At 58.3% G+C, this 27,450-nt stretch overlaps 1 protein-coding gene across 1 annotated transcript in view; it reads left to right on the top strand.

Moving 5' to 3' along the window:
• Positions 1-18,948, top strand: part of PRRX2 (paired related homeobox 2) — a 39,144-nt gene extending 20,196 nt beyond the window's left edge. The window contains exons 2-4 of the mRNA XM_044453180.1: positions 17,269-17,453; positions 18,088-18,266; positions 18,813-18,948. Of these exons, the coding sequence (XP_044309115.1) occupies positions 17,269-17,453; positions 18,088-18,266; positions 18,813-18,948 (500 nt within the window). The remainder of the gene's footprint in view (positions 1-17,268; positions 17,454-18,087; positions 18,267-18,812) is intronic.
• The last annotated feature ends 8,502 nt before the right edge of the window (positions 18,949-27,450 follow it).

Genomic DNA, 27,450 nt, shown 5'->3' with positions numbered 1-27,450 from the left:
CGTGGCGAGGGAGAGAAAACATTGCAGAGCGCCCTGGGGGCACGAAGGAAAAGGGCACGGGGAAACCCTTGGGGCATGTGCCCAGGACGAGCAAGAACCGGCTCGTTCTCCGAGTGGCTCAGCCCTTCCCCTGGCTCCATCCCTTCCCTCCCTCCAGTTGCTGATCGCCTGGCACTTCCTTGGACTTCCCTCCTTCCTTTTCTCTCCATCCTGAAAGGTGGGGATGCCTCTCCAAAATCCTGTGTACTTGCTGGGACCAAGGCGGAAATGAATTGAAGACCGTATTTTGCGGGAGATGATTTGGATCAGGAACTGACTGGCTCCTTTGGCTTCCTATGAAATGTAACTCAACCTTCGTTCTACTGTCTTGCACCTGGATATAAATCAGCGCTACTCTAAGCTTGGAGGCATCATATTCGTAGAGTGACCTCTACAACATGTGTGTGTAGCAAAAAGAAAAAAAATGCTGAAGTGCAAATGGCGCCAGTCACGCTGGAGATGAAGGGCACAATTGCATGCCTGCTGAGAGAAAAGTTGCCCCATTCTTAGCTAGCCATGGGCGGATTTTTTCTGTCTAAGTGCACATAGGATCACATGCTTAATATGCAAAAGAACCGAAGTGGCTTGTTTACGGAGGGATCATGAAAAGCTGGTGTGGGTAAATGCATACGTACCGCATGGATGCGTAAGAAACCTGCTGCGCAAGTCGGACCACAATTTCTGAGTTTGTGCCTTCCAGACCCAACTGCGACTGCTCTGTGTGTGTTTGACGTTGGTGCAGAACAATAACAAAAAAGCTCCTTTGGAAATGTGTCCATTTGAAAAATGAGTGCAGAGTTGCTTCTTATTCGGGGTGCAGAACCTCTTTTGGTCCGAGGGCTGGATTTCAGCCAGGAGTGACTCTCGGGATTGCAGGGCCAAAGTCGAAAGCGGACGGGCCCAACTCACACTGCCACACGCACATGCCCAGCGTAACTGGACAAACAACTCTTTAAGGACGGGAGAAAGAAAAGTAGAAAAGCCAGGAAAATGCCTGGCGTATGATGGCCCTTGTGCTGCGAGGTGGCTGTTCGAGGGACCCAGAAGACACGGCCGTGTCCCCAAGCCCTGCTCCAGAAGTGGCTGTTATGGAAGTGCATAGAGGGGGAAAGTCAGGCGCAGAACTAGATGTGTGAAGACGCCTAGAGCATGGATCCTCAAACTACGGCCCACGGGCCAGATCCGGCCCACCATGCCCATTTATCCAGCCCACCTCAGAGGTTCCGGACTCCCTGCGCCCCTGGCGAGGCGGCGGCTTGCTTGCGCAGAGATCATTTTGGACTCGCTCGGAGATCTCCAAGTGAGCAAGCCACCGCCTTGTTGCCTGCCCGCCCGCCCACCTGCCCGCCCCCCCCGCTGCCACCACTGCCTCACCCGCCAAGTTTGAGGACCCCTGGCCTAGAGGGTCGGGGACCGGGAGTGGCTGCAGGCGATAGGTGGCGCTGTTGGAGGCGCGCCCATGCCCAGGTGGAGGATACCTGCCCTGCCGTGGGCGGGGCTGCACTCCCTCTACAGGATGGGGGCCAGAGCTCCGCGGTGCGTCTGGACCCTGAGCTGTCCCTGGAGCGGCAGGCAGGCTCAGTGGCCAGGAGTGCCTTGCCTCAGCTTCGACCGTAGCCGGACGGGGGGGGCCCAGAAGCAGGAGTCCCCGCTCCGGCAGCCTCTCGGTTGGACTGCTGGGATGCCCTTCGCATGGGCTGCCCCTGATGGAGGCCTGGGAGCGTCAACTGGTGCAAAACGGAGCGGCCAGGCCGCGAATGGGGCCCAGCGATGCTGCACGCATAACGCCAGCCCTCCTTGAATTGCATTGCTTGCCCACTGAAGTCCGGGCCTGCTTTAGGGTGCTCCCCCTCACGTATGAAGCCCTAAATGCTTTAGGGCCTGAACATCTAAAAGAACACCTCCATCTGTGTAAGCCTCCCTGGATCCTAAGATCAGCTCCTGCTGCAGGAGCCACCTTTAAAGGGAGCGAGGAGGATGGCTACCCAGGGTAGGGCCTTCTCGGTCGTGGCACCCCATTTATGGAACCCGCTTCCCAGAAGTGTCTGCCAAGCGCCTTCCTTATATACATTCCGGCCCCAGGTTAGGACGTTTTTATTAAGATTTAGTGCATTATAATTGCTGATTGTTTTTAGGTTTAAATTGTTAAAATCCTGACTGGCATTTAACTAGTGAATTTGGACTTCAATTGTGGTCTTTTAAGATTTATCTAATTTGTGATTCTTAATGCATGTTACTATCTGTTGCCCCTGTTGTGATGCGGATGTTGCATTGTTTGATTGGGGATGTTTCATTGTTTATTGATATTGATGTTTTAATTGTTTTATTTATGTAGGTTTTATGCTTTGTTGTGGTTTTATTATGCAAACAGTCCAGCGAGCCATGAAGCTATTGTGACGGAATGCAAAGCTGTTCAATATATAAATAGAAATACTGTGCCGCGCATTGCGCTTCAGTGGAGCTGGCCGAAGTCTCCAGTCCCAGCAGGGCTCCTTATCCGCTTCAGATTTTGCTGCGACCCTCTAAGCGCTGTCCATAGTGCTGAAGGCTCCTTTCAAGTGAGGAGTCACATCCTGAGTGTGTGAGGGGGCAGCCGGCGGTGTCCCTGCGTTAGGTGGATGCATCAGCTACAGGAAACCTGCCCAGGAAGGAACACCTGCAAAACTGGCAGGGACCAGAGTGGGCTGCTGCAGACAGCTCTCTCCATCTGCCGCTTCTAAGCACCTTCCAGGCCTCGGAAGCATCAGAAGCGCCTTGGTTTTGCTAACCCTAACCCTACCCTGGATTTCCCCCATATCCCTAAAATAGAGGCCAACTCCCCATGCAACATGCCGATTTCTAAATGCTTCACTTTCTGGAGATTTTTCTGGCCAGCTCATTCTATCTGCTTGTCCTAACCACCTTCCAGGCCTCGGAAGCATCAGAGGTGCCTTGGTTTTGCCAACCCAAATCCTGCCCTGGATGCAGCCCCGAGAGCTACTCTGAAATGGCATTTGGCCCTCAGGTGGAAACACACGTGCGCCTCTGAGCTATCCAATGCCGACCGCCTTAAAAGCGCACCGCGTCTTGTAATCGGGGAATATCGTGCACCGCGTCTTGAGGCTTCTGCTCGCCACACAGTGCTGACTTTCACACATTCCAGTGCTCCTTCGCTAACATCTTGGATTGCAAAGCTTAGCTGTAAACTTTCCAGAAGTTAAGCTGTGATCTGCCATTGACTCGACAGCTCCGCTTTTACCCTCTGCGATGCTCTGACTTATTAGAACCATAAAGTCCTGCAGGATTCCATTTGCCAGATGTGAAGCTTTGTGGGAGAAAGCTGGATAGAAGCATGTCTAATCCAAGGTTAAAGAGGGCCATAGATTAGCAAAAAGCATGTGCAGTTGAATTTATGTTTACAGTGTTATTTATCTGTCCAAGAATTTCTTTTTCTTTAAGAGTGAAGAGCAGACTGATTCTCACCTTTCGACATCTTTTCTCTTCCCCACATGTACTTCCTGATGCAGGAGGACGGTTGCCATGTGCTCATTTCTCTCTGCTGGTGCTTCAGGGGCCATGAGTTCAGATTCTGCAGATGCTTAAGGCATTAAATCCTTGCCCAAGAATGAACGAACTCCTTAACACTTGGCTAATGCTTGAACTGTGATGTGGTTGCTCACACGTTGTTTTGAGAGCCAGTGCGGCTCGGGCGGTTAGGGTGTTGGACCGAGCCTTGCGGAGGCCGAGTCTTGGCCATGAGACTCCCTGGGTGACTCTGGACCCCTTGCTGACCTACTCGCAGGGTTGTGGTGAGGATAAAATGAATAGAAGTGGGGCCCGTGAGCTCTTTTAATCTATTATAGGAGGGGAGAAGTTGGATATGAATGGAAAAGTCGTCATCGTTGTCGCAATCCAGTGCTCAGTTCCAAGACTGTTAGAAATGAATATTTTGAGAAAAAAGACCTTAAATATCAACACACACAAGTATCTATTGAAATCCCAAATTTTGTGAGGATCTTTAAAAATGTCACAGGAAAACAAGGTGATGGACTTAGGAATTAACACAAGGGTACATTCGCCTGTTGCTGTCCCTAAGCTGAAGTTTGCATTTTAAAAATCTGCCTAAGTTTGCATTTTCTTATCTATCTAAAACAGCGAGTTTCAGAAGTTTCCAGCTCAGGGTGCCTGCTTTGAAAAAGGAAAGGTTGGCACGGAGGCATGTGTTGGCAGGACAAGAAAGAGGGGGTGGCCACAAAGGTGGAGAGGGCCCAAAGACCCATGCAGGCAAGCCGCGTGGCCACACTCCCCGGGAACTGTGGGGCTTCCTGGTCAGCGCACCCACCCCAGGCTATGCTCTGAGGGGTCCCTGGACCCAGGCACTGGCCAGGGAAGTGAGTCAACTTGGCGCCCTTGTTTGGGATCCACTGGCTGAAGTGGGGGCTTCGCCCTTCAGCCCTGCTCAGATCCAAGGGCAATAACCGGTTGTTGGCTACACCTAACGCCCTGGTGGAAAGAAATCCCCCAAGCGGACAGGGAGTTTAAATTCTGCCTCTTCCAGTGAGGCCGCTTGCCTGCTCTCCTAAAACGTAACGCCACCAGAAGAGAGGCTAAACAGGATGTTGCTTCTTGGAGGAAATTCACCAGTTGGGATACAGCTTTGTGGAGCTCTTTTGTTACCACATCTGCTCGTTTGGGTGGGACAATTCGTGGCAATGATATTATTGGCAGGAGAAAGCAAAAAAGAAAAAAGCTGTGTTAAAAATACGAAACCCAGATCATCCAGAGATTCCAGACATTTTACTGAGGAGCCTTGGAAGTGGATCCCTTGGAAAAATAAGAGGGGTACCAGCAAGGTTGGCGCCTGCGAGGAAAATGCTCCCTTGGAAGATCTGCTGCCTCCAAAATTTGCGTTGGCTGCTGCACTGACAAGGGGAAAGCATTTCGTCTGGGCTCACTGGCATCCTGTTTACAACCCGCATTAGCTGTGGTATTTTGATCCCAGTCTGTGCAGAGGGCTGTACTGGGCTGGGCTGGGAGTCTTCTGGCTGATGTCAGTGGGCTTAGAAACTGCAGAGTTCGAAAAGGTGCAAAAGGGCAAGCGAACTGATCCAGGGGCTGCTGCGTGCGCACAGATCTCCAGTGTGTGGAACTGTTTAACTTAGGGGAAAGGAGCGGGCCAGGGAGACATGGCTGAGGTGTCGTGTGGGAGATACTCAGACAGATGGACCATAGAGGAGGTTTGTTACACAGGGCAACTTGGTATGTTTGCCTTTAACTCATCCCTCTATTCAGAACCATGTGGACTAGCACCTTGCTGTATTTTTAGGGGAAAGGCCATAGCACGGTGGCCAACCCCCACAGGAGGTCTCCAGTTCAAGTCCCAGCAGCTTTTCCAGTGGAAAATCCCCTGAACTGTTGAGGAGCTGCTGCTGCTGCCAACCCGTGTTGACAAGACTGAGCTGGACAGGCCAAGGAGGTGCTTCTGCACGAGGGAGCCTCCGCTGCCTTTGTAGGGTGGGGGTCCACCCTGCAAAGGACCCCCACCCCCAGTAATCTTCGGTCTCAGATCAGAGGTGACCAGGGATCCCTGCCCCGCTTCAGCCCCCCCCCCCCCCGCCCGCCAGGTCAGGCCTGAGGTAGCTGCCACCCTTGGGGAAAGGCTTGGACGGAGGAGGCAAGGCCTGTGGAGCTTCCCCAAACCTCCGCGGGCCGCATGGGGCGCCTCCGCGGGCCAGGGCTCCTGCATCCCTGCTGCAGGTATCACAGCCACATGCGGGCTTGAAATGCTCCCTTAAGGCTGTTTCTCTGCTGATGCTGTTGCAGGTGGGACTGAGGTGGCCTCCTCGCCACATCAGCCTGGAGGCTATTCTGTGCGGAAGGCAGAGGGGTGAGCGGGTGCACCACAGATCCCCTGCAGGGAGCAGGGCCTGGGGAGGGCGGAGAGAGGGACCCTTCCGCACACGGCCGCAAGAAGCCACTGTCAGCTCTGACGCCTCCCGAGCTCGGGTGGGAAATGCAGCCCTCCGCGCAGGCAGCCTCGGAAGCGACGCAGGGGGGCTCTTCTGCCGCCGCCTTCACGGCGGGCTTTGATCCGCGGGAGGGGGCGAATCGCCCGCTCGCGCCCAGCTCCCCTCGCCTGCTGCTCCCCCCGCCTTGCGTTTGCGCTGCGCCTTCTGCGGCTTGTCCGGCGCGGAGACGCAGGCGCAGACGCAAGACGCTAATCCGTGCTGGCACTTGGAGACCAGACCAGGCGCTCGCACCCATCCCGCGCGGGCGAGCGCTGCGCCCCGGTCCCCGCCTGGATCCTTCCCGGGCGGGCGGGCGGGCGGGGACAGAAGAAAGCCCCTCTTCATCTGCGGCCGCGGCGACAGCTCGCGCAGACTGCCGCGCGGGCCCGGGAGAGGCCGCGGCGGCGCCAGGCCCTCGCGCCGCACCAGATGTGGGCTGGCGCCACCGCGCCGCCACCGGCTCCGGCTCCGGCTCCGGCTCCGGCTCCGGCGCGCCGCTCGCACGCGAGGGGGACCGGGCGCGCAGGCAGGGCCGCGGGGCTCGCGGGGCGGCCGCCCGGGGGGAGCGGGGCCGAGCAGCGCCCCAGACGCCGCCGCCGCCCCGGGGCCGGGAGGTGCGTGGGACGAAGGCGGCCCGCGCGGAGGGCGGACTCCTCCGGGAGACGGGCCGGCGGCTGCGCCTTGGGAGACCCGCGGTGGCGTCCCACCGGCCGTGCTGCTGGTCGGTGACTTCGGCCAACCGGCGGCTGTCGGCCTACCCCACCCGACGGGGCTGTTGTGAGAGTGAAGGGGAGGGGAGGAGGGCTGCGTAGGCCACCTCAGCCAGCCAGGGCCACGCGGCCTAAGCCACCTCGCAGGGTTGCCGTGCGGAGAACGCGGCAGGCAGAGGCACGCGGGAGCGGCCCGGACGGTCACGGCTGCTCGGCTCAGGTCCGCGCATCTCCTGGGCGGCTTTGCGCCCATCCCCGCCTGTCAGCCCCTCCCGCCTCGCGGGCCTGTGGCGAGGACCGAATGGGGAGGGGACGGATCCGGCAGCCCCCCGGGCTCTTTGCAGGCGGAAGCAGGCAGCCTGTAAGCACAGCGCTCCAGTCCGGAGCTTCGCCGTTGGGCGGCGGAGGAGCGGACCCCAAATCGAGTAAGGCTGGGGAGCGCCCAGGCGGAGCTCCCCGCAGGTCGCCCGGAGAAGCAGAGGCAGAGGCGGGCTGGGCACGCACCAGGCGGCCATCGGGCGGGCGCCCCTTCCCGCCCCCCGCGCCCCCCGCCCGGCCGCCCGTTTCCTGCGCGGCAGAGCCCGAGGGCCCCCTTTGGCTTCCGCCCGCCCCGCCGCCTCTTGACAGCGCCGAACGGGTCCGAAAGGAAGCCGAGGCGCCGGTAAATGCTTTCATATGGAGCGCTTCAGAGGGAGCCGGGGAGCCGCGCTTGCCTCGCTCTCAGCCCTTCCTCGCCCTCGCGAGGTTTAGCACTCCGGCCTCTCTTTCTCACTCCGTCTTTTGCTCTTTCTCTATTTCTTCATCTTGCATTTTTAACCCCTGTGGAAGCAAAAAGAAAAAAAGACCGTGAGACGTTTCCAGAGAGCTGCAGGGACCACAGAAAGAGTGAGACTGGGAGTCGGAGCGCCCGCAAAGTGCAGGTCCGTGGCGAGCACATGGGCCACACCGGACGGAGCCGGGGAAAAGCCACGTCCCCCATTGCTGCCATGCGCTGGTCTGCGCATGCTAGAGGGGGAACTAGGAGCGCTCGGGCTCCCCCACCCCCCGCCGAGCCGAGCGCGAGGGTGCGCCCCGAGCTGGTGTCCTGCGGGTGTCGGGCGGCTTGGGGCTCCTCGGCTGATCTGGGTGCTCCTCATCCGAGGGATGTTCCTGAAGGGGGAGCATCCCATTTCTGGCGAGCTCTGCCTGCTGCTCTTAGACCCCCCACACCCACAGTCAGGACGGCTTCATGGGGAAAGCGGCTGGCCAGGGTGGCCGACTTGGACGCCAGGCTGGGCCCCGGTGCAGCAGCTCCCCCCAGTGGCAGGGGGAAGCGGGTCCCCGCCTGTGGGCCCAGCAGCCCCTGGCCCTGAGGAGACCCCCGGGGCGGAGGGCGCCTTCCCTGCAGGGCCAGCCAGGGCCAAGACCCTTTCTTTGTGGGCCCTCCCTGACGCAGGCAGCCCTGGGTGCGGATGCTAGGGAGGCCGCCGGTGCTGGCCCAGCTTCTCTCGCCCGGGGCACCCTGGGCACGCAAGCTCTCTGGGTGGCTTGCTCCCGGGAAGAGGGATGGCGGTTGCAGCCGGAGCAAAAGGGTGCCGAGTGCCACGCTCTGGGCTCAGCCTCAGGCCTCTCGGGCCCCGCACGGGCCACCTCCTAGTTATGCACGGAGTTCCATGGACAGGGAGTTTGATTTCGGGGTGGGAGGGACTCAGCGGGAAGACAGGGTGCAGCCGGAGGGGAAAAGCTGGCTCCCTGGGGAGAGTCTTCCGTAACAGAGAGACCAGGGCCCCGGACAGCACAGCAGTGGGGCTGGTGGTCCCGAGGAGGAGGAGGAGGAGGGCAGCAGTGAAAGATGGGCCACCCCGAGTGAGGGCACCTTGTCTCTCGGACCTGCCAGCGCCATGCGCGAAGCAAGCATCCCACATCCAGCTTCTGGGAATCGCGGCTCGCAGTTCCGCTGCAGACACGCTGAAGTTGCACATGATTCGTGTGAGGAGGAGCTGCGGCCCTTTCCCACGCGTCTGCAGTTCTTTCCTGGCAGCCGCGGCTTCTCGGACTCTCCATGAGCCCGGCTTTCTGTCTGCTGGGGGAGAGCTGGGGAGAGCCAACAGGGCCAAGCAACACGTTTGGGGGTAATCCATGCCTGATTCATTCATGCCACGCTTTTGCTGTGGCTGCTCTGCTGGGGGGCAGGGGACACAAACCTTGCAGGGATTCCGACATGCTTCCAAATGTTCGCTCCTTCGGGCAATGTTTCCCTCACTCCAAACTGGCTTTGTTGGCCTTCTGAGCATCACCAGAATGTCACGACTTCGTCCATCTCGGGCCCCGGCAGCCGGCAGCGGGGCTTGGAATAAAGAAATGGTGGTTGGAAGCCTGTGTTGTGCAGAGCCTTGAGGCTGGGACTGAGAGCCTGAGTCTGTGCTCTGACACAGCCGTGGACTCCCTGGCCCAGCCGGCCTCTCAGCTTAGCCTACCTCACAGGGCTGTTGTGAGGTTAAAATGGAAAAGCAGCAGCTGTAGAAGTCACCTTCAATTCCTCACAGGACAGAAATGCCATGCAGTAGTAATAATCATAGCAACCACGTTAATCAAGAACGGGCAGGGGATTGTCCCAAAACAACAGCAGGGCAGGGAATGGGGCTGGGAAAGGCCACGTGGCCTCATGCGCTGGGGGTGCTTTCAGGGAATGGCCCTCTCTTCCCGCTCACACAGGAGCCTCTCCAAAGGTCCAGCCCCTCCCCACGAGGCACAGACCAGACATTTGTGATGCATAACCGCCTCACAGGTTGTTGCAGATAGAACAGGGAGGGGCGGAACCATGAGCCCAGCCTTGGGCTCCCTGGAGCCAAGTCGAGGGAGAGCTGTGAGCAATCAGGACCCGTGAATGATGTGGGAAGAGAGAAGGAAAATTCTGCTGGAGCCTGGGCTCTGCACTCCTGCCCCGGCTGGCCCCGTGGGAGCCCCACAGCGATTCTCACTGCCGAGATGGCACCGGAAGCCCACGCAGCAGCACCCCGGCCCCTCCTGCCCCTGCAGCTGCATGTTGTGCAACCCCCCCCCCCACCGCCCCTTTGTGGGCAGGAACAAGCTTGCCACATTTCTGCAGGGAGGGGGAGAAATTCTCTGGCCATGTCTCACAGCAGGGCTGGCCTTCTTGGGGACTGGCCCGCGGCGCCTGCTCTTCAGCGAGCGCTTGCAGACACCGCAAGTGGCACTGGCAGCCACGTCCCCAGTTTGCATCTGCCCCACGGCAGCCATGATGTGGGGGTGGGGGCCCCACTGCGTCCAGCTGTCCGGGGAAGACGGGGAGCCCGAGTTGTGCCCAGACCTGCCCTCTGACTTCCTGAATGCACGGAAGGGGCTTCCCTTTTGTGGTTCTTTACTGGGGCATTTTATAATGCAATTTTGTGATTGCTCTGAGCTCACTTAATCACCAGATGGTGGCTGAGTGTGTCGTGCGTGTGTTTTCGTTCCAGTGCACGCTGTTCGGCAGGCTGCCTGCCCTTCGGCATCTAAAAAAGCTCCGCGGGAGACGTTCTAACGTCGTGCCCCTCCTCTGATCGAGACGTGGGGTGCCAGGGGGTTCCGAGCGGCCAGCCAGAGGACTGCGCAATGTAAAATGGACATTCACATGCACTGCTTGGCCACATCCTAAGTAAGGTCCACACAAGAATCCCAAATCCAATCTCTTTGCCACTGAATTCACCCCAAAATTATCCCACACCCCTTTCAGCCATTCCCACTAAGTTTGCTGAAGAAGTTGATAAGGATGGTGGGAAAAGATGCAGGAGAAATTTTTGGTGTGCTGCATTTCCCCCCAGTAGAAGCGATGGCTCAGCTCATGCAGCTCATTTGCTCGCCATCTTGGGGCTCCCTGCCTCCCTCTGTCAGCCACACGAACAAGCTTGGCTTCTCTTTCTCATTTTAAGTCTCACCCAAGCATCCGTAAGAGACTGCATCGATTGCGCTGCGCATGCGCTGGCAGGTCGCAATTAATCCCAGGTTTGCGTGTTGGGAGTGATGGGAGCAGATCAGTGCCCAGCCCATGTCAAACCCAGTTGCCTCCTGCGTCCAAATCAATTTGGATGCTCTAGACCCAAGAGCACCTGCATGTGTCCAGCTGCTGTCCTTTGGGCCCCACAGCCTTGTCTAGGGGCCATGGGATTGTTGATCCTGGTTTGCAGACACCGCCATCCGAGCCGGTGACCCACTGCCTCCCCACGAGGAGAACGAAGGTGCCAGTCCACCATCGCCATGCCGGCCTCCTTCCTGCAGCCCCTTTGGCACTTTAACCAGGCCGCCGAGCAGAGCCATCCAGCGACGGTGCAGGCCGCAGGGGGCTGGCCTCATGGCCCCTGGCCTCGTGCTCACTGCCCGTTGCCCACGGGCCTCCAGCTTCAGAGTGTGGCATCTCTCCGCTGTGGGCCAACTGGACTGCGCCCCAAAGAGCCCCTTCCAACCTCCTGCTCCTCTGAGCTTGCCTTCCCACCTCGCTTCTGGTGTTCTCACATCATCACATTTTCCATCTGAGGAGGGTGAGAATTCATTTCATTCTGGTCTGGATAAAAATTTCCACAAGTTTGGGAAATAATCTGTAGCTGGAATGAAGGAAGGAAGAACTTGCAAGGCAAATGGGGGATGCAGCGAAATGCAGAAATCCACCCGGACATGGTGCGCTCAGCTTGCCTAGTATCTCTTCGTATTTAACCAGATTTCTGGTCCTGGATCAGATTAACCATGTTTAACCACTTCTAGATCATCTGTGTTTAGCCATATTTCTGGTGCCAAATTAGATTCACTGGTGATTCATTTTTGACTGGCAAGGAAAACAAAATAGATACACCTACTGGATTGGGCCAGAACGGGTGGCCAGCTGGGCAAGGTTTCCATCGTGTTTCCTATTTGAGAAGAATTGAGCCCAGACTGCAACTCCTTCCACATGTGGGAGAGAAAACACTTCGGATTTCAAACGCCACATCCCGGAGCCAGTTACCAGCTCTCCCCTTGAGTGGCGTGGCCAGGACAGGATTCCTGAACCGTTGGTACCTGGGACCGGGCAAGGATCTTGCGGAAATTCCTTCTCCCACGCAGCTGTCACAGGCCAGCGCAAGGGCTCTGCCTCCCCGTGCATCAGGGCACCTGAGTTCTGCCTGCCTCACCCTCTCTCTGGGACAGCATTTCAAAGTATGATGTGCGTTACCCTTTTCCTTCAAGGAATCAAAGGATGTACACATTGCTTATGTGAGAGAGATTTCCAAGCATACAAAATCATCATTCAGAACTGGAGATTATTCCAGCAGGGGCTTCATTTGTGAGGACCAGCGCACATAGTGGTTAGAGTGTTGGGCTGGTACTTGGAGATCCGGGTTCTAGTCCCCTCTTGGCCTTGAAACTCAACGAGTGACTTTGGGCCAGTCAATGACTCTCAGCCTGGCCTACCTTGCCAGGCTGTTGTGAGGATGGAGTGAAATGGAGACGGGTCGTGTAAGCTGCCTTGTCCAGCTGCTGATGCTCGGCCTAGGTGTATGTCATAGCGCTGTTGTGAGACGAGAGAGAGGAGGAAGAGGCACAGGTGAGCTTACCGTGAAGGGGCACAGTGAGAATAAAAAGGGGAGGCAGATCAGACACACTGCTTTCGACTTCTTGGAAGAAAAGAGCAGTCTATCAATTTTAATACTAATAGCAGATAATGTTATATGACGACACCTACAGATGCTACTGTAGAAAGATCATTGCAAAGGACAGCAGGACAAAGGGTTCGGGTCTTGACTGTGAACACGCCAGGCTCCGGCAAGCATTCTGACTTTTTGAAGGACTTCCTGTAATTTGCAGTGCATTTTCAAAAAATCGCAGTGTTCAGAGGCATGGGCTAGGACAGCACCAAACAGACAGAAGTGCTGAATCAGCAACAGAAAAGCTATTTTAAAAATTCCCTCACTGAGGGCCATGGCATGAGGTAAATGCTGAACCGCAGCTAGTCTGCATAGCCGCTCGCCCGCAGGGCGACACCAAGAAGGCAAGCAGCCGGATGGATCCAAACCCGAAATCAGTCCTGGTACTTTTCATCCCCGCTGGGAGCAAGTCTTTTATAAACGCGCACATTTCGAGGATGTGCCCTGGGGGAAAGGCATATGGAAAAATGCATGGAAATGCGCTTGAAAAAACACGTGGAGTTTTGTGCAGAAAGGATCGAGCCAAAAAAGGCTTTGATCCGATGAACACCCGGTTCAGAGCCACTGTCTAAGAGGAATCTGGGGGTCCTCTGTGCGGTGGAACGGTGCTGACCGGCAGCCGCGCGCAGAAGTGGCGCAGCCGAGGGGGCCCCCCGCTTTGCGCCCCGCGTATTTCAGCGCCGTGCTCGGGCCGTCGAGGAGGTTCAGCGGCATCGAGCGCGAAGCGGCAGGGAGCGAGCGAGCGAGCGAGCGAGCGGCTTTCCGCGCAGGGGCGTCCCGAGGCCTCCCTGCGCCTGCGGCCGAGTGCAAATTTGCCAGATCCGCATTCAGGGCCCCGAGCGGCGCCTGTTTGTGTTTGCTAATTCTGACCACTGAGATCAAATGGGGGACCATTGGCAACGGACTCGCGTTAATTAATAAAACCTATTTATTTGCTTAGAGAGGCCGGCTGCCCCGAAGTCACGGTTACCGTAATTGTTATTTTAAACCAAAACAGAGCAAGTCTTTGGACTTTTTGAGAGAAAAGAAATTCGAATGGAGCTGCATTTATTTTTCTTCGGAAGAATTTACAGCTAATGTCCTCCAGGCTATTCCAGTTCCTTCAATTATGCCAAGTAGGAGAAATTGGGAGGAGAGGCGAGAGCAAGAAAAAAGTAAAGGGAGCGGAGGGACCCCAAGGTGGAGACCAGGCGAGCAGAGCGGGCGGCGCTGGCAGCGGGGTCTGCGGGAGCGCTGCCCCCCGGGCCGCCAGGCGCCCCCTCGGCTAATTCCCAGTGCCCGAAGGTGGGACGGGGGCCGAATGCGCAGTGCCCCTCCCGCCCTCTCAGCCGGTGCTCTGCAAAGTCACCGGAGGTCGGCCGAGCTCGGAGCCTGCCCCGGGGGTGGGGGGCGTCCTGGGGCCTGGGGGAGGGAGGGGGGAGGCCTCCCCCGTGCTCCTCCAGAGCAGGCGCGAGGCGGCGTGGCAGGGTGCGAGAAGCGGGGGGGGGGGGCGCTTTGCCTCCGCACTCCCCCCATCCTCCAGAGGAGGCCCCAAATCCTCCGTGCTCAGAGGGTCATGGGCGACCCACCGGATGGGGCCATTTCTATGCTCTTTTCATTAACTGCTTGCACCCAAAGACACCCCCCCCCCAAGTGACGGATAAGGCCAGACAATAAAGGATCATCGCAACATTCTGCCTCTGCGTCCTGGAGACAAAAGGCCAGGTCTCCTTCGTGGCGGGGGGGGGGCGGGGGGGGGGGGGAATGCTTTTCTGCCCGCCAGGTGTGCCTAGCCAAAGAAAGGGGGGAAGGGGGAACCCCTGGGGGGGGGGGGCATTTTCCAGGGAAATTCCTCTCCATATTCCAACGTATGCTGTAGGAAGTGTGGCGACGGGTGCAGAGGAGAGCGAACGGGAGGACGAGGTGGCGCCACCCTGTTCGTTACTTCGCCGAGCGTATTCTTGGGAGAGCCGTTCATTCCGCTGCAAAGCCCAGCTTCAAGCGCTTTCCCTCCTGTGTGCCCAACACGCCGAGTCTAATTCGCCCCGTGGAGATGGGGGGGGGGGCAGGAAGGCGCTCGAGTGGGAAGGCAGCAGAGCCTGGGAGGGGGCGGTGAGGACCCTCTTCCCGCGGGCATCCGTGGCTCAAGTCAGCCGTGCTCCCCTCACCAATTCCATTTTGCAGGTGCTGTCCGGATCCAGACCGCGTCCCCCGTCCTGGCGCTTTGTGCATGGATCTTGTGTGATTTGAATGGGTCCCAACTGGCCCTGTAGCTCACACTGCTTCGCGTCACTGCAGGAGAGGAATTCTCTCTGGGCTGGATTCTCAGTTGATTTCTTGATCAACTCAGTTGATTTCCTTGTGGCGGGAGTGGCAGTGAAACTTGCAGGAAGTATGAGGAACTTGAAGGAAGTTTTCAGGACTTGACTTAATATAAAGAGGTGGACAAGCGTTTTTTCTCGGCCCCCCCCCCCCCGCCCTTGCAGCTTCCCCAGGCAAGAACTGGACCAAGAGCGCCCTACCCTGGGGTGCTGTGGCAAGCGCTGACCCCCACGCAAGGAGCCGCTTTTTCCCCCGTCTCATGAAAAGAGCTTTGGGTGGCAACACCCCGATGGCCTCCCTCAGCTTTCTGCAAGGAGCATCACGGGCCCAGGGGGCAGACCCCGTTGTTCTGCGGCTCTCCAAAACTGGAGAGCTTGTAAGGCCAGAACTGGGGTGGGGAGCCTTGTGGAAAAAGCCCCCTGCTCAGCCCCAACTCCCATGCAGCACCGTCCTGCCCCTCGAGAAATGTCCTCGGCGTTCCCGGCATCCCCACGAAAGAGGCAGCAAAGCAACCGCCTCCTGTGCATGGAAGCAAAGCTGGGGGCGTTCGGCACAGCACTGGGAGGGGCTCACGGGCGCTGGGAAAGTCCCCCCCCCCAGGCTACTGTGAGGACTGCAGTCCCCAAGAGAGTCTGAGAGGGGTGGCGAAGCAAGGCAGCCGCCCTGCAAGGAATCCTGCGAGCCCCGCCTCCCCTGCAATACTGCAGGGATGCGGCACAGCTACATCTAGCAGCGAGAGAACTGTCCCAGATGTCAGAACTCTCCCAAAATGTCAGTAAATTTAATTCAAAGACAATTCCAGGGCCTCACCTGTGCTGCCTCCTTCTGGGTGAGCGGCTGGGTTCAGACAACACCATGGCATAACTTGAACTTGAATACTGAGAGTGTGTTGTTGAACTCTGGGTTATCATGTGGTATGAACCCAGCCATGTTGAGAAACGATGGCTTGTTCACTGTAAGAGGGTCCCTGCCTGGTTCTTGGGTTGTTTGTGGTTAACCAACCATGGCTTATTATCAGGGATGGGTTCATTCCACAACTCACATTTCAACGACAACTCACAGTCTGATGAACTGCAAGGACCTCATGCAGGGAGCCTGTGCAGTGTTGTTGGGCCAAGAACTGGGAGTTGTCCGCCATCGTTTATAGCCTGACTGGGTTCACTCACCGCAACTAGCCACAGTTCAAGCAAAGACCTACGGTTCAGCCACAACCCACGCATGACCCCTGGGCGCTTTTGTGCTCTCTGAACCCAGTTATGGACCTTGAGCCGAACGTGGCCTGGACAACCAGCAAGGACACCTTGAAGGGGACGAAGGCTCATGGCCAACCTCTCGCGCAAACACACGTCTGAAAACACGGACCCCCAAGAGTCTTTCAAAGCAAGGCGGGCAACCCCTCGTCGGATTCCATCTGGGGGCCCCGTGCCTTCCTCTCACACCCTCTGGCCAGTGCAGCGAGGGCCATAGTGGGGCGCTTCCCCAGGCAGGCAAGGGCGCCCTTGGTTTGGGGGGGGCGGGGGCTGCCCCATCATAGCTGCTCAAGTTTGACACACAGCAGAGGAACCCAGGGCAAGGCACTGCTGCAAATCAAAGGGCCGTCAAAGAACTATTCCAAATTTCAAAACCATTCCAAAATAACCTCCCCCCCCACCCGCCATTAGGGAACAAATGGAAGCCAGATGTTTGCGTAAGCAGAAAAATCGCTGTATAGGATTTCAGCAGAGAATTTAAACTAAAACACACACATGCTGGGAAGCTTTTTGAGGGGTGGGGGAATTGTTCCATTCTAAGTTTCCAGTGACACGGTGCGCCAAAATGGGACCGTTATGCCACCCCAGCCCCACAGGCGGGCAGTGGTCTTTGTGACGGGTGTTGAGCCACAGCACCTCCGCGAGGATCCCGTCCACCCCGGTCGGTCTGCTCCTTTCCTCTTGGCGGTGTTCGTGCGTTTGTGCAGCTCTTCCAGTTCAGTGAGGCCAAAATGCCTTTGCTCTGACTTACAGGCAATAGCGGCTTTACGCCAAGATGGGCTGGTGCTTTGGCCGGGCCCCCTTTGCCCGTGGCCCCACCCACCGTGGGAAGCGGCCCCGAGGGCTGCTCCGAAGTGGATGTCGGGCACAGGCCAGAGGGGGCTCGGCACCCTGCCGGGATGCCCTTGCCTGGCGTGCAGGCGCTTCCAGCGAGGTGGGGCGCATGCGGGCAGGACGTCCTCCGCTGCAGCGATGCCCCAGGCCTGCGAGGCGATGCCCCAGCCGCAGGCCGCAGCCCCAGGCATCCCAGTGGGCTTCCCCGTGAGGTTCCCTTTGGATGCCAGGAAGCGCTTCCTGACAGTCAGGCCCCCAAGGGTGGGAATGGGCTCCCACGAGAGGTGGCTGAGGCCCCACCGGTGCGGGTGTTCAAGGACAGGCTGGACGTGCACATGGTGGGCACGTCGTGAGCGGAGCCGGCTGGTGCCGGAGGTCAGACTAGATGGCCCGGGAGGCCCCTTCTGACTCGCTCTGCTTCTGTGTTTCTGTGTCTCTGCTGTTCCCAACGGATCCCTGTCCTCCGGTTGATTGGCGTCCTTCTCCCCAGCAGGCGAGGGCCTGAGTCCGGCCCGCAGCGCTGCCAAGCGGAAGAAGAAGCAGCGGAGGAACCGCACCACCTTCAACAGCAGCCAGCTGCAGGCACTGGAACGCGTCTTTGAGCGGACTCACTACCCCGATGCCTTCGTGCGGGAGGAGCTCGCGCGGAGGGTGAGCCTCAGCGAAGCCAGAGTCCAGGTCAGTGGGGGACCGAGGCGCCGAACCGCAGGGCCAGGGGCTGCTCTGCCGCAGGGGCGGCACCGCGGGTCCCGGCCAAAACGGCCCCCCGCCCTCTCCGCAAGGCCTCCCCCCCGCCCCTGGCCACGTCCCCTTCCCTCCGCACCCTTTGTTGTGCTAATTCCCAGCTTCCATGCAGTTTCCCCCCCCCCCCCCCGTCCATCTGCAAGGCTGAAACACCCGCCGGGAAGTGAGCGGCTGGCCCCAAAGAGTGGCTCGCCGCTCAGGGGGCCCTTGTTCCTGGGCCCCTGTGGGGGGGGGGCAGGCCCTCCGGAGGGGCCCGATCACGGTGGCACTCGGTGCAGCCAGCCCCGAGCCGGGCGTCCCTCCTGCTTCTGTGGGATTAGCAAGCGGCCCCTCCAAGCCTTCTTGGAGCTTGCTAATCCCACAGAAGCCTTCCTCCTCAGCTCAGCCCACCAGCCCCTAGAAGAGTAGGAACACGGGGGCACATGCCCGCCCCCGGGAGAGGCAGGTGAGTAAGCAGGTAGGTGGCAACGGGGAAGAGGGGGGTGGGGGCCGGGGCAGCCCGGGGCTGGCCCAGTGGAGGTGTCTGCTTACCCCCACCTGCAGTGACGTCCCCGCTCGCCCTGCCCAGGTGTGGTTCCAGAACCGGAGAGCCAAATTCCGCCGCAACGAGAGGGCCATGCTGGCCAGCAGGTCAGCCTCACTCCTCAAATCCTACAGCCAAGACGCGGCCATCGAGCAGCCCGTGGCTCCCCGGCCCACCGCCCTGAGTCCCGATTATCTCTCCTGGTCCTCCACCTCCCCGTACAGGTAAGCCCAGGCCGGGGCCACCCTCCCCCTCCCATCCTGCTCCCGACAGCACACCTGGCTGCATGTGTGTGGTGATGAGGACAACACGGCGGTAGCAGCGTCCAAAGTATCAGTGGTGAAAGAGCACCTGCCCAACCTGCTGACCACCCAGGATGGGGACTCCAGCTGCCATGATCCAAAGTGGTAGCTTTTCTTGGCTGCGTTTTTAGCTTTTTAATATTTTTTTGATGAAATGGTAGGCTATTTCAGGGAACTGCTGGTGCAAAATTGTTGTTAATAACCAGAGGTTTTGCGGTATTGGCTGGTATGGGGAGGGGAGGCCAACAGCAGCACCAGTCAGATACGAGCCTGCGCTCAGCAGCTGCTGGGGAGCAGGGGGGGGTGGGGGTGGGGGGGCGTCCTCTCGGGGCCTCCGTGGCAGCTGTCGTGGCAACACGTTGCCGGACCGGCTGCCCTTCGGCCCTCGCGAGGAGCCCCCGCCACTGCCAGCGCTCACGTGCCGCCCCTTTGCCCCCCGCCCCTCCGGACCCTGCCCTGCAGCAGCAGCTCCCTGCCTTCGTACAGCTCCAGCGGCCCCTCCGCGCCCACCCAAGGCGTCAACATGGCCAACAGCATCGCCAGCCTGCGCCTCAAAGCCAAAGAGTTCAGCCTGCATCAGAGCCAGGTGCCCACCGTGAACTGATGGCGGCCGTGGCGGAGCAGCGCCTCCCCGTGCCCGCCCGCCCGCCCGGATCCCCAGCCCTCCCCGTGTCCCCCCCACCGCCGGGCCAGCGGGACCGCAGCGATTCCGAGCGGCAGCGTGCCCTCCTCCCCCAGCCCCCGAAGCGCCACAGGCAGCCGCCCGCGTCCTTCCGAGAAGAAACCGTCTCTGTCGCAGTCCAGCAGAAGCCCCCGCGTCCCGCAGAGCACCCGCCCGCCGTTCTCTGAGCAGGAGGACGCCCCCTGGGAAGCTGGGCCTTCACGGGGGGGCCGGACCCGTGGGCCGTGCGCAGGACCACTTGCGCTCCGGGGCTCCCCGAAGCTGCAGAGCCGCCAACGTGTGAAAGGCTGCGACCGGTGTCGTGCCCCGAAATGCTGCCACCCCCCGCCCCCCGTCGTCCGGCGATTCGCCTGCCTGGGTTGACTCTGCAGCGCTTGGGCCAGAGCAAGGCGCGTTCGATCTCGTTCCGATCAGCTGCAGTGCTTGAAAGAAGGGGGGGACACTCCCCCCGAGAGGGCGGTGGGCTTCCTGAACTCTGCTGTGCGTCATGGTGAGGCCGCCTCTGCTTTGTGGAACCATACCTGGGAGTAAGCAACAGATCCCCCACTTTTATGTCCTGCGTTGCTGTAGAAACAGTTTGTACAAAGGTGTGTGGCCAGGCGAGGCACTCAGAAGGATTTCCTAAGATGATGGGGCAAGTCCCAGGCCAGGGGACGAGTCTGGCTGCCCGAGGCCCCAGCCCAGTTCTCTGGGCACCTCAGGCCCACACCACCTTGCTATGGCCAGAGCCCCTGCTTTGCCGGCAGAAAGTCCCAAGTTCCGTGCGGACAGTGTCTCCAGATCGTCTTGCAAATGTTCCTGCCTGGAGCCCTGCAGACCTGTGGCCGCAGCTCTGGGCCTGGGCCACCAGTGGCCTGCCCTCGGGGGCCGGGCGGGGGCTGCGCGCAACTGCCGTTGGAGCCTGGGTCGCTGTGCCGCCCCGGCCGGCTGCTCATTAGGACAGAAAGCGGAACCCCTCCAGCGGGACAGGCCTGGGCTAAGCGCCGGAGGAGATGCCGGGCTGCCCTCGTGGTGAGGTGCGCGGGCTTGGGTCGATGCCTTCCCAGTTCTGAGATCCTGCGTGAGAAGCATCCTTCACTTAGAAACACAGAGGCAGAGGGAGTCGGAAGGGGCCTCCTGGGCCATCTAGTCTGACTGCCGGCTTTGCTCAGCCAATCCCCAACATGTGGGTGTCCAATTGTTCCTTGAACACGCTCACCCATGGGGCCTCCACCCCCCCCCCCCGTGGAAGCCCATTCCATCTCCTAGGGGTCCTAACCATCAGGAGGTACTTCCTGCCATCCCAGCTGAAACCCGGTTCCTTGAGCTTTGCCCCACTGGACTGCGTCCTGCCCTCCACCGCAGGGGGAACCACACCGCAACCCTCTACCTTCACACACCTGTGCGTCACTATAAGACCCCTCGGAGTCTCTCTTCTCCAAGCTGGAAAGCCCCAGCTCCCTCAGTCTCGTCTCATTTGGCATCCACCCCAACCTGGCTGCCACGCTTGTGATCCCGCACTGGACGGATTCCAGCCTTGCTCTGCCCCACTTGCCATGTGGAGCCCAGAACTGGACACAGTACTCCAGTTGAGGGCGCACCAGAGTTGTGTAGAGCGGTATCAACACCTCCCTTGATCTGGAAGCCATGCTTCTGGCTATGCAACCAAGGTTGGTGTTTGCCCTCTTGACCGTCAAGTCACACTGCTGGCTCGTGTTCAGTCTGTTGTCAACAAGTACCCCAAAATCCCTTCCACAAGTGCTGCTCTTCAGCCGCTTGTCCCCCATCCTGTGCCCGTGACACCTACGCGTATTCCTGTGTTCCGAGGGCAAGACTTACCCGCACTGAACGCCATCCTGTTGTCTCCCACCCACTTCCTTTTGTATCTGGAGTACCTGCTCCCCAGTTGTGGCCACTGACGCCACTTTGGTATCATCTGCGAATGTAGTCAGCAGGCTGGTCCGCTTTGCCCACGTCGAAGGACTCATAAATTTTCTCAAGCCCTCTTTGGCAGCACCAAGCAAATCTTCATCTCTGACATCTCCCTAAATTCAGAGGATGGGCTTTAAACAGAAGCAGGTCCTGCTGCTTTAAATGTACATATTGAGAGGAAGTGCCTCCTACGAACACAAATCGAAAGGTGAATTCACATTCAGATGAATATCATTTTTTAAAAAGTGATCCGTTTGCATGAACATGGAAACTGGGTGGGCCAGACGCCCAGCTGCACGCACACAAAAGAAACCCCGGTCCAGACGAGAGTGAGTCTGTCCTTCCCAGCCCAGCTGAAGGTACCAAGGGCAGGAAAACTGAAGTGCTCACAGGGGCCAAGCGCGGCAGCAGCGCCAGGCCTGGCTCGGGGACGGCGAAGCACCGTCTGAGCAAGCAGCTTCCGTCAGGACCCTGGACAGGCCTGGGTGGCCGGCGCGCACCTCTGCGCCCCGTGGAGGCCTCTTCCAGGCCACTCCGCTCGTGGGTCCTGCGGCCACTGCCCCTCCTGCCCGAGGGCGCTCGGGGGTCTGTGTCGGAAGAGACTGGGAAGCCCCCGGCTGACAGGCTGAACGGATGGCTCCCCCACCACCCTCGCTCTCCTCCAAGACAGAGCGGGGCCGGGCGGGAGAGGCCCTGCTCCGCCGGCCACACCTTCCTTGCCACTGGAGGACACGATTCCAGTGGGTTGTGGAACCTGCTGAGGTCAAGGTGGTCCCTCCGTTTCAGAATGGCTTCCAGTGATGAAGGGGTGCTAATGGTGGCCTGTGGTGTGTAGTTCCATTGATTTGAAAGAAATGCCTTATGCTGACAAAATAAATATAGTTTCTACATGTATTGTTTAAATCGTCTCAGTAATTTGTAGCGCTGTGCTGTGGAACATGTGCCGAATTTGGGGGTGGGGGGGAGAAGGCCACTGGGCCAGCGGGGTGGGGAGGACATGGGATTCCTCAGAAGAATAGTGGGGAAAATTTAGAACAGAATTGTTTTAATGAACTTCTCAGAGGATTTTGTCTGTTAGGTACAGTAGAATGATTACTATTACTAATGTTTGCAGCTTTTTTTAAAAACATACACGGCACAATTTGCAGAAACTGGACAAATGTAGCACCGAATATCGCTGAGGCTTGCACGGACCAGATGCAGACAGAGTTGAGCATCCCGTCTTGAAGGTACCCCAGAGAATTCTGGCTTTCTGAAAAGAGACTGCCAACCCCAGCTCTCCCAGAATTGACCAAAATGCCCTTCCCAAGCAGCATGTGATTCTAGGCACACTGAATATCTTTCCTTCAGCTCCCCTTCTCAGGCCATCCCAGTGCGTGGGCATCTCGTGGCAGGAACCACACACGTTCAGACAGCCCCTGGCCTGGCACTCTGTGGCTGCCCAGGGGAGCCCTTGAGGGAGCCGCTCACTGCGTGGCAAGTGGGACCCTGCAGCCAGAAAAGCAGCGGCAAGGGGCTGAACTGGGCCCGTTCCTGCCTTGCTAGCTTTTTATGCTGCAGATACTCACATTTTCTCATCAAGCTTTATAAATAACCCTCTGCATAAAAACTTTATTTAAAAATCTTGGCTCGTCAGAGAGAGTCTGAGCTGATCTCTCTCCATCACTTGCCAGTTTTCCATGTAAAGAAATCCCTTCTGCAGCCCGAGGGCAGAATTCCATCGTGCGAGGCACCGACTGTGCCGAGGCGACAGGATCCTGACACAAGCCTTACCAATTTAGGGTGCAACCGCGTGTGTGTTTAGACAGGAAAAACAGTCCTACCACTCCAAAAATGTTGGCAGTTGCGGGACTTTTCCTGCCTGGGAGGCAGGGCGTTTTGTCCGCCTCATCGCCCGCTCTCCGGGAGCTTGCCTTCCGCGGGAAGGAGGGCTTTGGCTGCCATGGCCATGAAGTACCACTAGATGGCAGCAGCCTGCAATGCACGGAAAACCTTCGAAAGACTTTTTAAGGTCCGACTGGGGAGAAAAGGATGCGTGAGCTTGCAAGTGGGAGGCGTGCCGTTCTGGAAATACGCTCTCCCTCCTCCCCATGCTTAGACTGGCTAATTCCCACTCCCTTCCCAGCTTAAAGGACATGGCGGGCGAGGGGGGGCGGCGAGGAGCTATTTCTGCAAGCTTCACGCCTGGTTGACTCATGCTGGGCGTTGTAATACTTTTTCTGCAAAGAACTGGACCCTAACAGATGAATATGTGCATATTATTACCATGGCACGGAGAGGAAATGCAGCACTGTTTTTATTCTAGCGTTTCAAATTGAGGAACTTCCTCTGGGCTTTCTGGCATGAATGCAGAACTGGTAATGCTGATTAATGGTAATTCACACTTCGGCTGATGTTTTCATATGCGTTCAAATTTACACTTCTGCTGGAGGCAGACTTGTTTTCCTATGCATTATTATTAATGCGCACTGGCATCAAAGTTTATTTACACTAATATGTACTTGTGCTGAAGCCCATTTTACCCATTGGAGGTAAAGAAAATATGCATTTTGGTCAGTCCCTTTTAATGCCCCATATTCTTCTGTGACAAAATTTGCTCAAAATTCTGGAAAGTTAAAGAAAAAATGTTCACAAGTCCATGGGATCCATATGCTTTGGGAAAAAACAGTTTGCTGAAGAATCTGCAGGCCAGACGCCTAGAAAGCGAAAATCATCTGAATCCCTTGAGGACTTCTGATATCGCTAAACAGCTGTGGCATGAAAGTCCATTCCCCCAATTCAACTCTCTGGTTACGGATTTAAACCTAATCAGGAGGCACCGGAGCTGCATCTCTACCCACTCGCCACGCGTGGGCGCCCCAGCGCAGGAGCAAAGCTTCCCCATTCTAGCCCGAACAGGATGTGACCCCCTGGCTGACAGCAGCCGGCGAAGCCTTTTCCAGCTCCTGTCTGACGAGGGTGCTCTCTAGGAACAGGCGAACGCCCTGCATCCTCCTTCCTTTTTACCGATCTGCTGGAAGGGCCGTTGGAAACGACTGTTTTGCCAGGCTTCGGGTGGATGGTGGCACCGCTCTCGGCCTTGTCTTAAAGCAGTCTTCCGTGTCTGCCCTTTCTTGCTCCTGAGGTTTCAATATATTGCAATATGTTTCTACAGTGAGGTTAAGAAGTTGCATTTTTGACTTGTGTCTGGCTTGGAACACCCAACTTTCTGGGAATCGATGCGCCTGTACAGCCATGTTGCAAAGCCATTCCACAGCACAGCGTCAAGTCAAAGATGTTGTTCTCATCCGCCCGATCCACACCTCCCATTCCACGGGCTCGAGGGGCTGCTGCCCCTGGTTGGATCCTGCACGAACTTTTCCGAGGTCCTCAGAACCCGAAGGCCGGTCCATGGAAAGGTGCAGCCCTGCCCTTGCTCCCTGGCTGTGGGGACTGCAGCCCCTCGAGGCTCCTCAGAAATGGCGTTTGGCTCTGGAAGGCACCAGCCACCCGTCACAGTATTGCCAGTCCTGGTAACCAGCGGCTGTTAGAACCCGCAGCCATGGCTACCTTGACATGAATTTGGCTACCCCATCATTGCATTGCGAGGGCGCAGATTTCATTGGTTAAATAAACATAGTTTAATGGCGCATGGCCAAGCAGAGCGTTTCCGTCCTGCTGCTTATGGGCTTCAAATCAATTTTCAGAGACGGGAGAGCAGGGACAGGGACGCACCGCCACGCCACGCCTCATCTTGCAGGGCGAGTCGGATGGCCCCAGCATTGTCTGGGGACTGTCGGAAGGATCGGCGCCCCGGCTGCAGCCTTGGAAAAGCAAGACCAGGGCAGAGCTGGGGCTTGGGCCAGGGAGGGTCTCCATCGCCCTCGCTGCCGGCATGGCTACAAGACTGGAAGGCCCTCACCAGAGCCGGGACGAGGGCGACCCAGAAACACAGGGCAGGAGGCAAGCAGCAGAGCCCTCTGAGGACGCCTCCCCACGGAGAGGGGGAAGGCATGTAGGAAGACGGCCACCGTGGGTCTGGAGGGCTCAGGGCAGCAGCTCGGATGCGGCAGGTGCCTCTGCACATTCCGCCAACTTCTGCCTTCCTTTTCTCCTTCGTATGGCAAAGGGAGGAAAAAACGGTGATGTCAAAGACAGGCACCCGGCTACGCAGAGCCCTCGCACTTCCTTCAGCAGAAAAGATCCAAGTCCGCATTAAATGGTAACTCAGCAAGACATTGAATCAATTCATTTCTGCAAATGTTTTAAGCCACAGATTCTTTCTAGGTGAGAAAGCATTTTTGCTCATGCAAGGAAAGTACAAGATTTGCCCATTTTTCTGGATTTTCTCCTGTTTGGTGAGAATAAAAAGTTCTGTATTTTGCAATATCAGTCTCAAAGCATACAGCCAAAGCCGCCAAAGCCACGCTGCAAATTCCCCATGAAAACTCTTTCCTGCTTAGGAAACCGTCGGTGTTTGTTTTCCTAATACACTGACCTCACACACAAATGACGGCCTGCAATTTCAAGGGACTGCCTGGCTGAGCAATCTGGGAAACAGAGGCCACAATATTTCTTAGACAAATGCAGGGATTCTCTTGTGGGGACTGTGGGGAGAAGTGGTTGGGCTTCTTTATTGCAACAGCAAAAACCGCCATCACAGCAACCACTGAAACAGATTCATTCTGGTCTAGAGGGAGGCCAGAAGCAGTGGTGCAAGCCACTGCCCTGGATCCCGTCTCAGGGGTTCAGGGGTCTCCTGCCTCCCCCTAGGACAGCTGTGGCGCCCCAGGCCCCCACTCGCTTGCCGCTCAGGCACGAGGCCGGGACAGCTGCTCGCCCAGGCAAGCAGGCGCCAGCACTCGGCGTGCCCCCAGCTGAGCTCTCCTTCCAAGGGGCTCGGCAGAAGAACTCTGCCCCACATGGTGCTCAGACCAGCACCACAGCCCCGACTGGAGCAGCAGGCCCAGAAGACGGGCGGAAAACATCCAGTGCAGCCCGAGGCAGCTAAGACAGACCGCCTGCCCGCCCGGCCCCCTGGAGCCCGTCCTTGGGAAGCCCTGCAGCCTCGGGCCCTTCCAGCGCCTGGTTCCGGGGGCGTCCGTAGCCCTGTGGAAACTGGCCTGGGATACCCCCCTTACCCCAGCCAACCCAAGCAGAACCCTCTCTCTGGCTGATTAGTGATTAGTGAGCCTGTCATGTTGGTGAAGGAAAATCCAATCTCATGCTGAACCTCCTTTGCGAGGAAGAGAGGACTCGCTTGCAAAGGAAACGAACGTGGAAAGGACGGAGAGGGGGCGGCTCGGTCGGGGAGGCTCGCCGCATGACTCAGGGCACCGGCTCGGGCCTCTTTCCTGGGCTTCTTGTGGGGTCACGGCTGCCACCGAGGGGCACGGGCTCCTCGTGATGCACAGGGCCCGGCCCCAGAACTTATCTGCTACCATCGCCTTCCGTTGACTCAGCCCTCCGCGGCCTTAATCTTAATCTGCAAGGGCTTCCTTTTCTTTTGTTATCGCTGGGTGGAAAGCAAACTGCGCGAGGCCCAGGCCCGCCACAGCAGCGCTCCGGGGCATGCCGTCCACCCGATCCGCCCGCTTCCCCACAGAGGAGCTGGGAGACCAAGAGCCTGGCTGGGGGTGTGGCATTAAGCGAACGTCTCCGGGCTCCGGTGGCCGAGGGCTCCCCGGGCAAGGCACCCTCCGGTCTGTGCCTTCAGCGGGTCCGCTCTGCTGCCCTGGCCTCCGGCGTTCCTCGTTCGGTGTGGCTCTGCGCACTGACGGTTGGAACGCGGCCGCGAGCGGGGTCGCCGACGCCCCCCCCACCCGGCTGAGCGGGGGACAAGGGTGTTGGACGAGAGCGGGAAGGCGAGCACCCCGGCCTCAGTCCGAGAGCAGATCTGACGGCAGAGAGCAGGCCGGGGAAAGTGGCGGCCCAGTGAGTCAGTGCCTCTGCCCATCTAGCCCAGTATGGTCAGCACTGACGGGCAGCAGCAGCAGCTCTCCAGTGGTTCAGGCATGGCTCTTTCCTAGCTCTCCTCAGGAAGGCGGTCAGGGATCAGGCTGGGGGCTTCTTCATGACAAGCTGGAGCTTTATCTTGGAGCTACGGTCCATTCCTACAAGTAACGCAGGACTCTAGTCCTCAGGGTTCTGAATGGACAGCTGGTTATAAGGGAACATGTCTACTCCGTGGCGACAGCACCACCAGGCGACAGCAGTTCTCCTGGGATCCGGGCAGGGTTCTTCCCCAGCTCTCTCTAGACGGGAACTGGAGCGGGGGGCTTCTGAATGAGAAGCCCCCTCACACCGCCGTCTCGCCTCTGGGCAGCGGGAGCCACTGCTCTCTGCTGCCTGCTGGGCCTGGGCCACAGGTGCCAGCTGGTCACCAAAGGAAGGCAAGGGTCCTGCCAGTGACCCTGCCCGCTGCCGCGACACCGAGAGCGCAATGGAGCCAGCAAAAGGAAAAGCGTTCCCTCCAATTAAACCTTTCAGGGCTTGTGGCATCTGCCCCCTCCTTAGCCCCCGCCCCCCCCCCCC

Source organism: Varanus komodoensis, unplaced genomic scaffold (genome assembly GCF_004798865.1).
Source record: "Varanus komodoensis strain SLA01 unplaced genomic scaffold, ASM479886v1 scaffold77, whole genome shotgun sequence".
In the NCBI taxonomy this organism is placed as follows: Eukaryota; Metazoa; Chordata; class Lepidosauria; order Squamata; family Varanidae; genus Varanus; species Varanus komodoensis.
The sequence above is the reverse complement of the archived record's forward strand: the minus strand, read 5'-3'. Positions and strand labels throughout refer to the sequence as shown.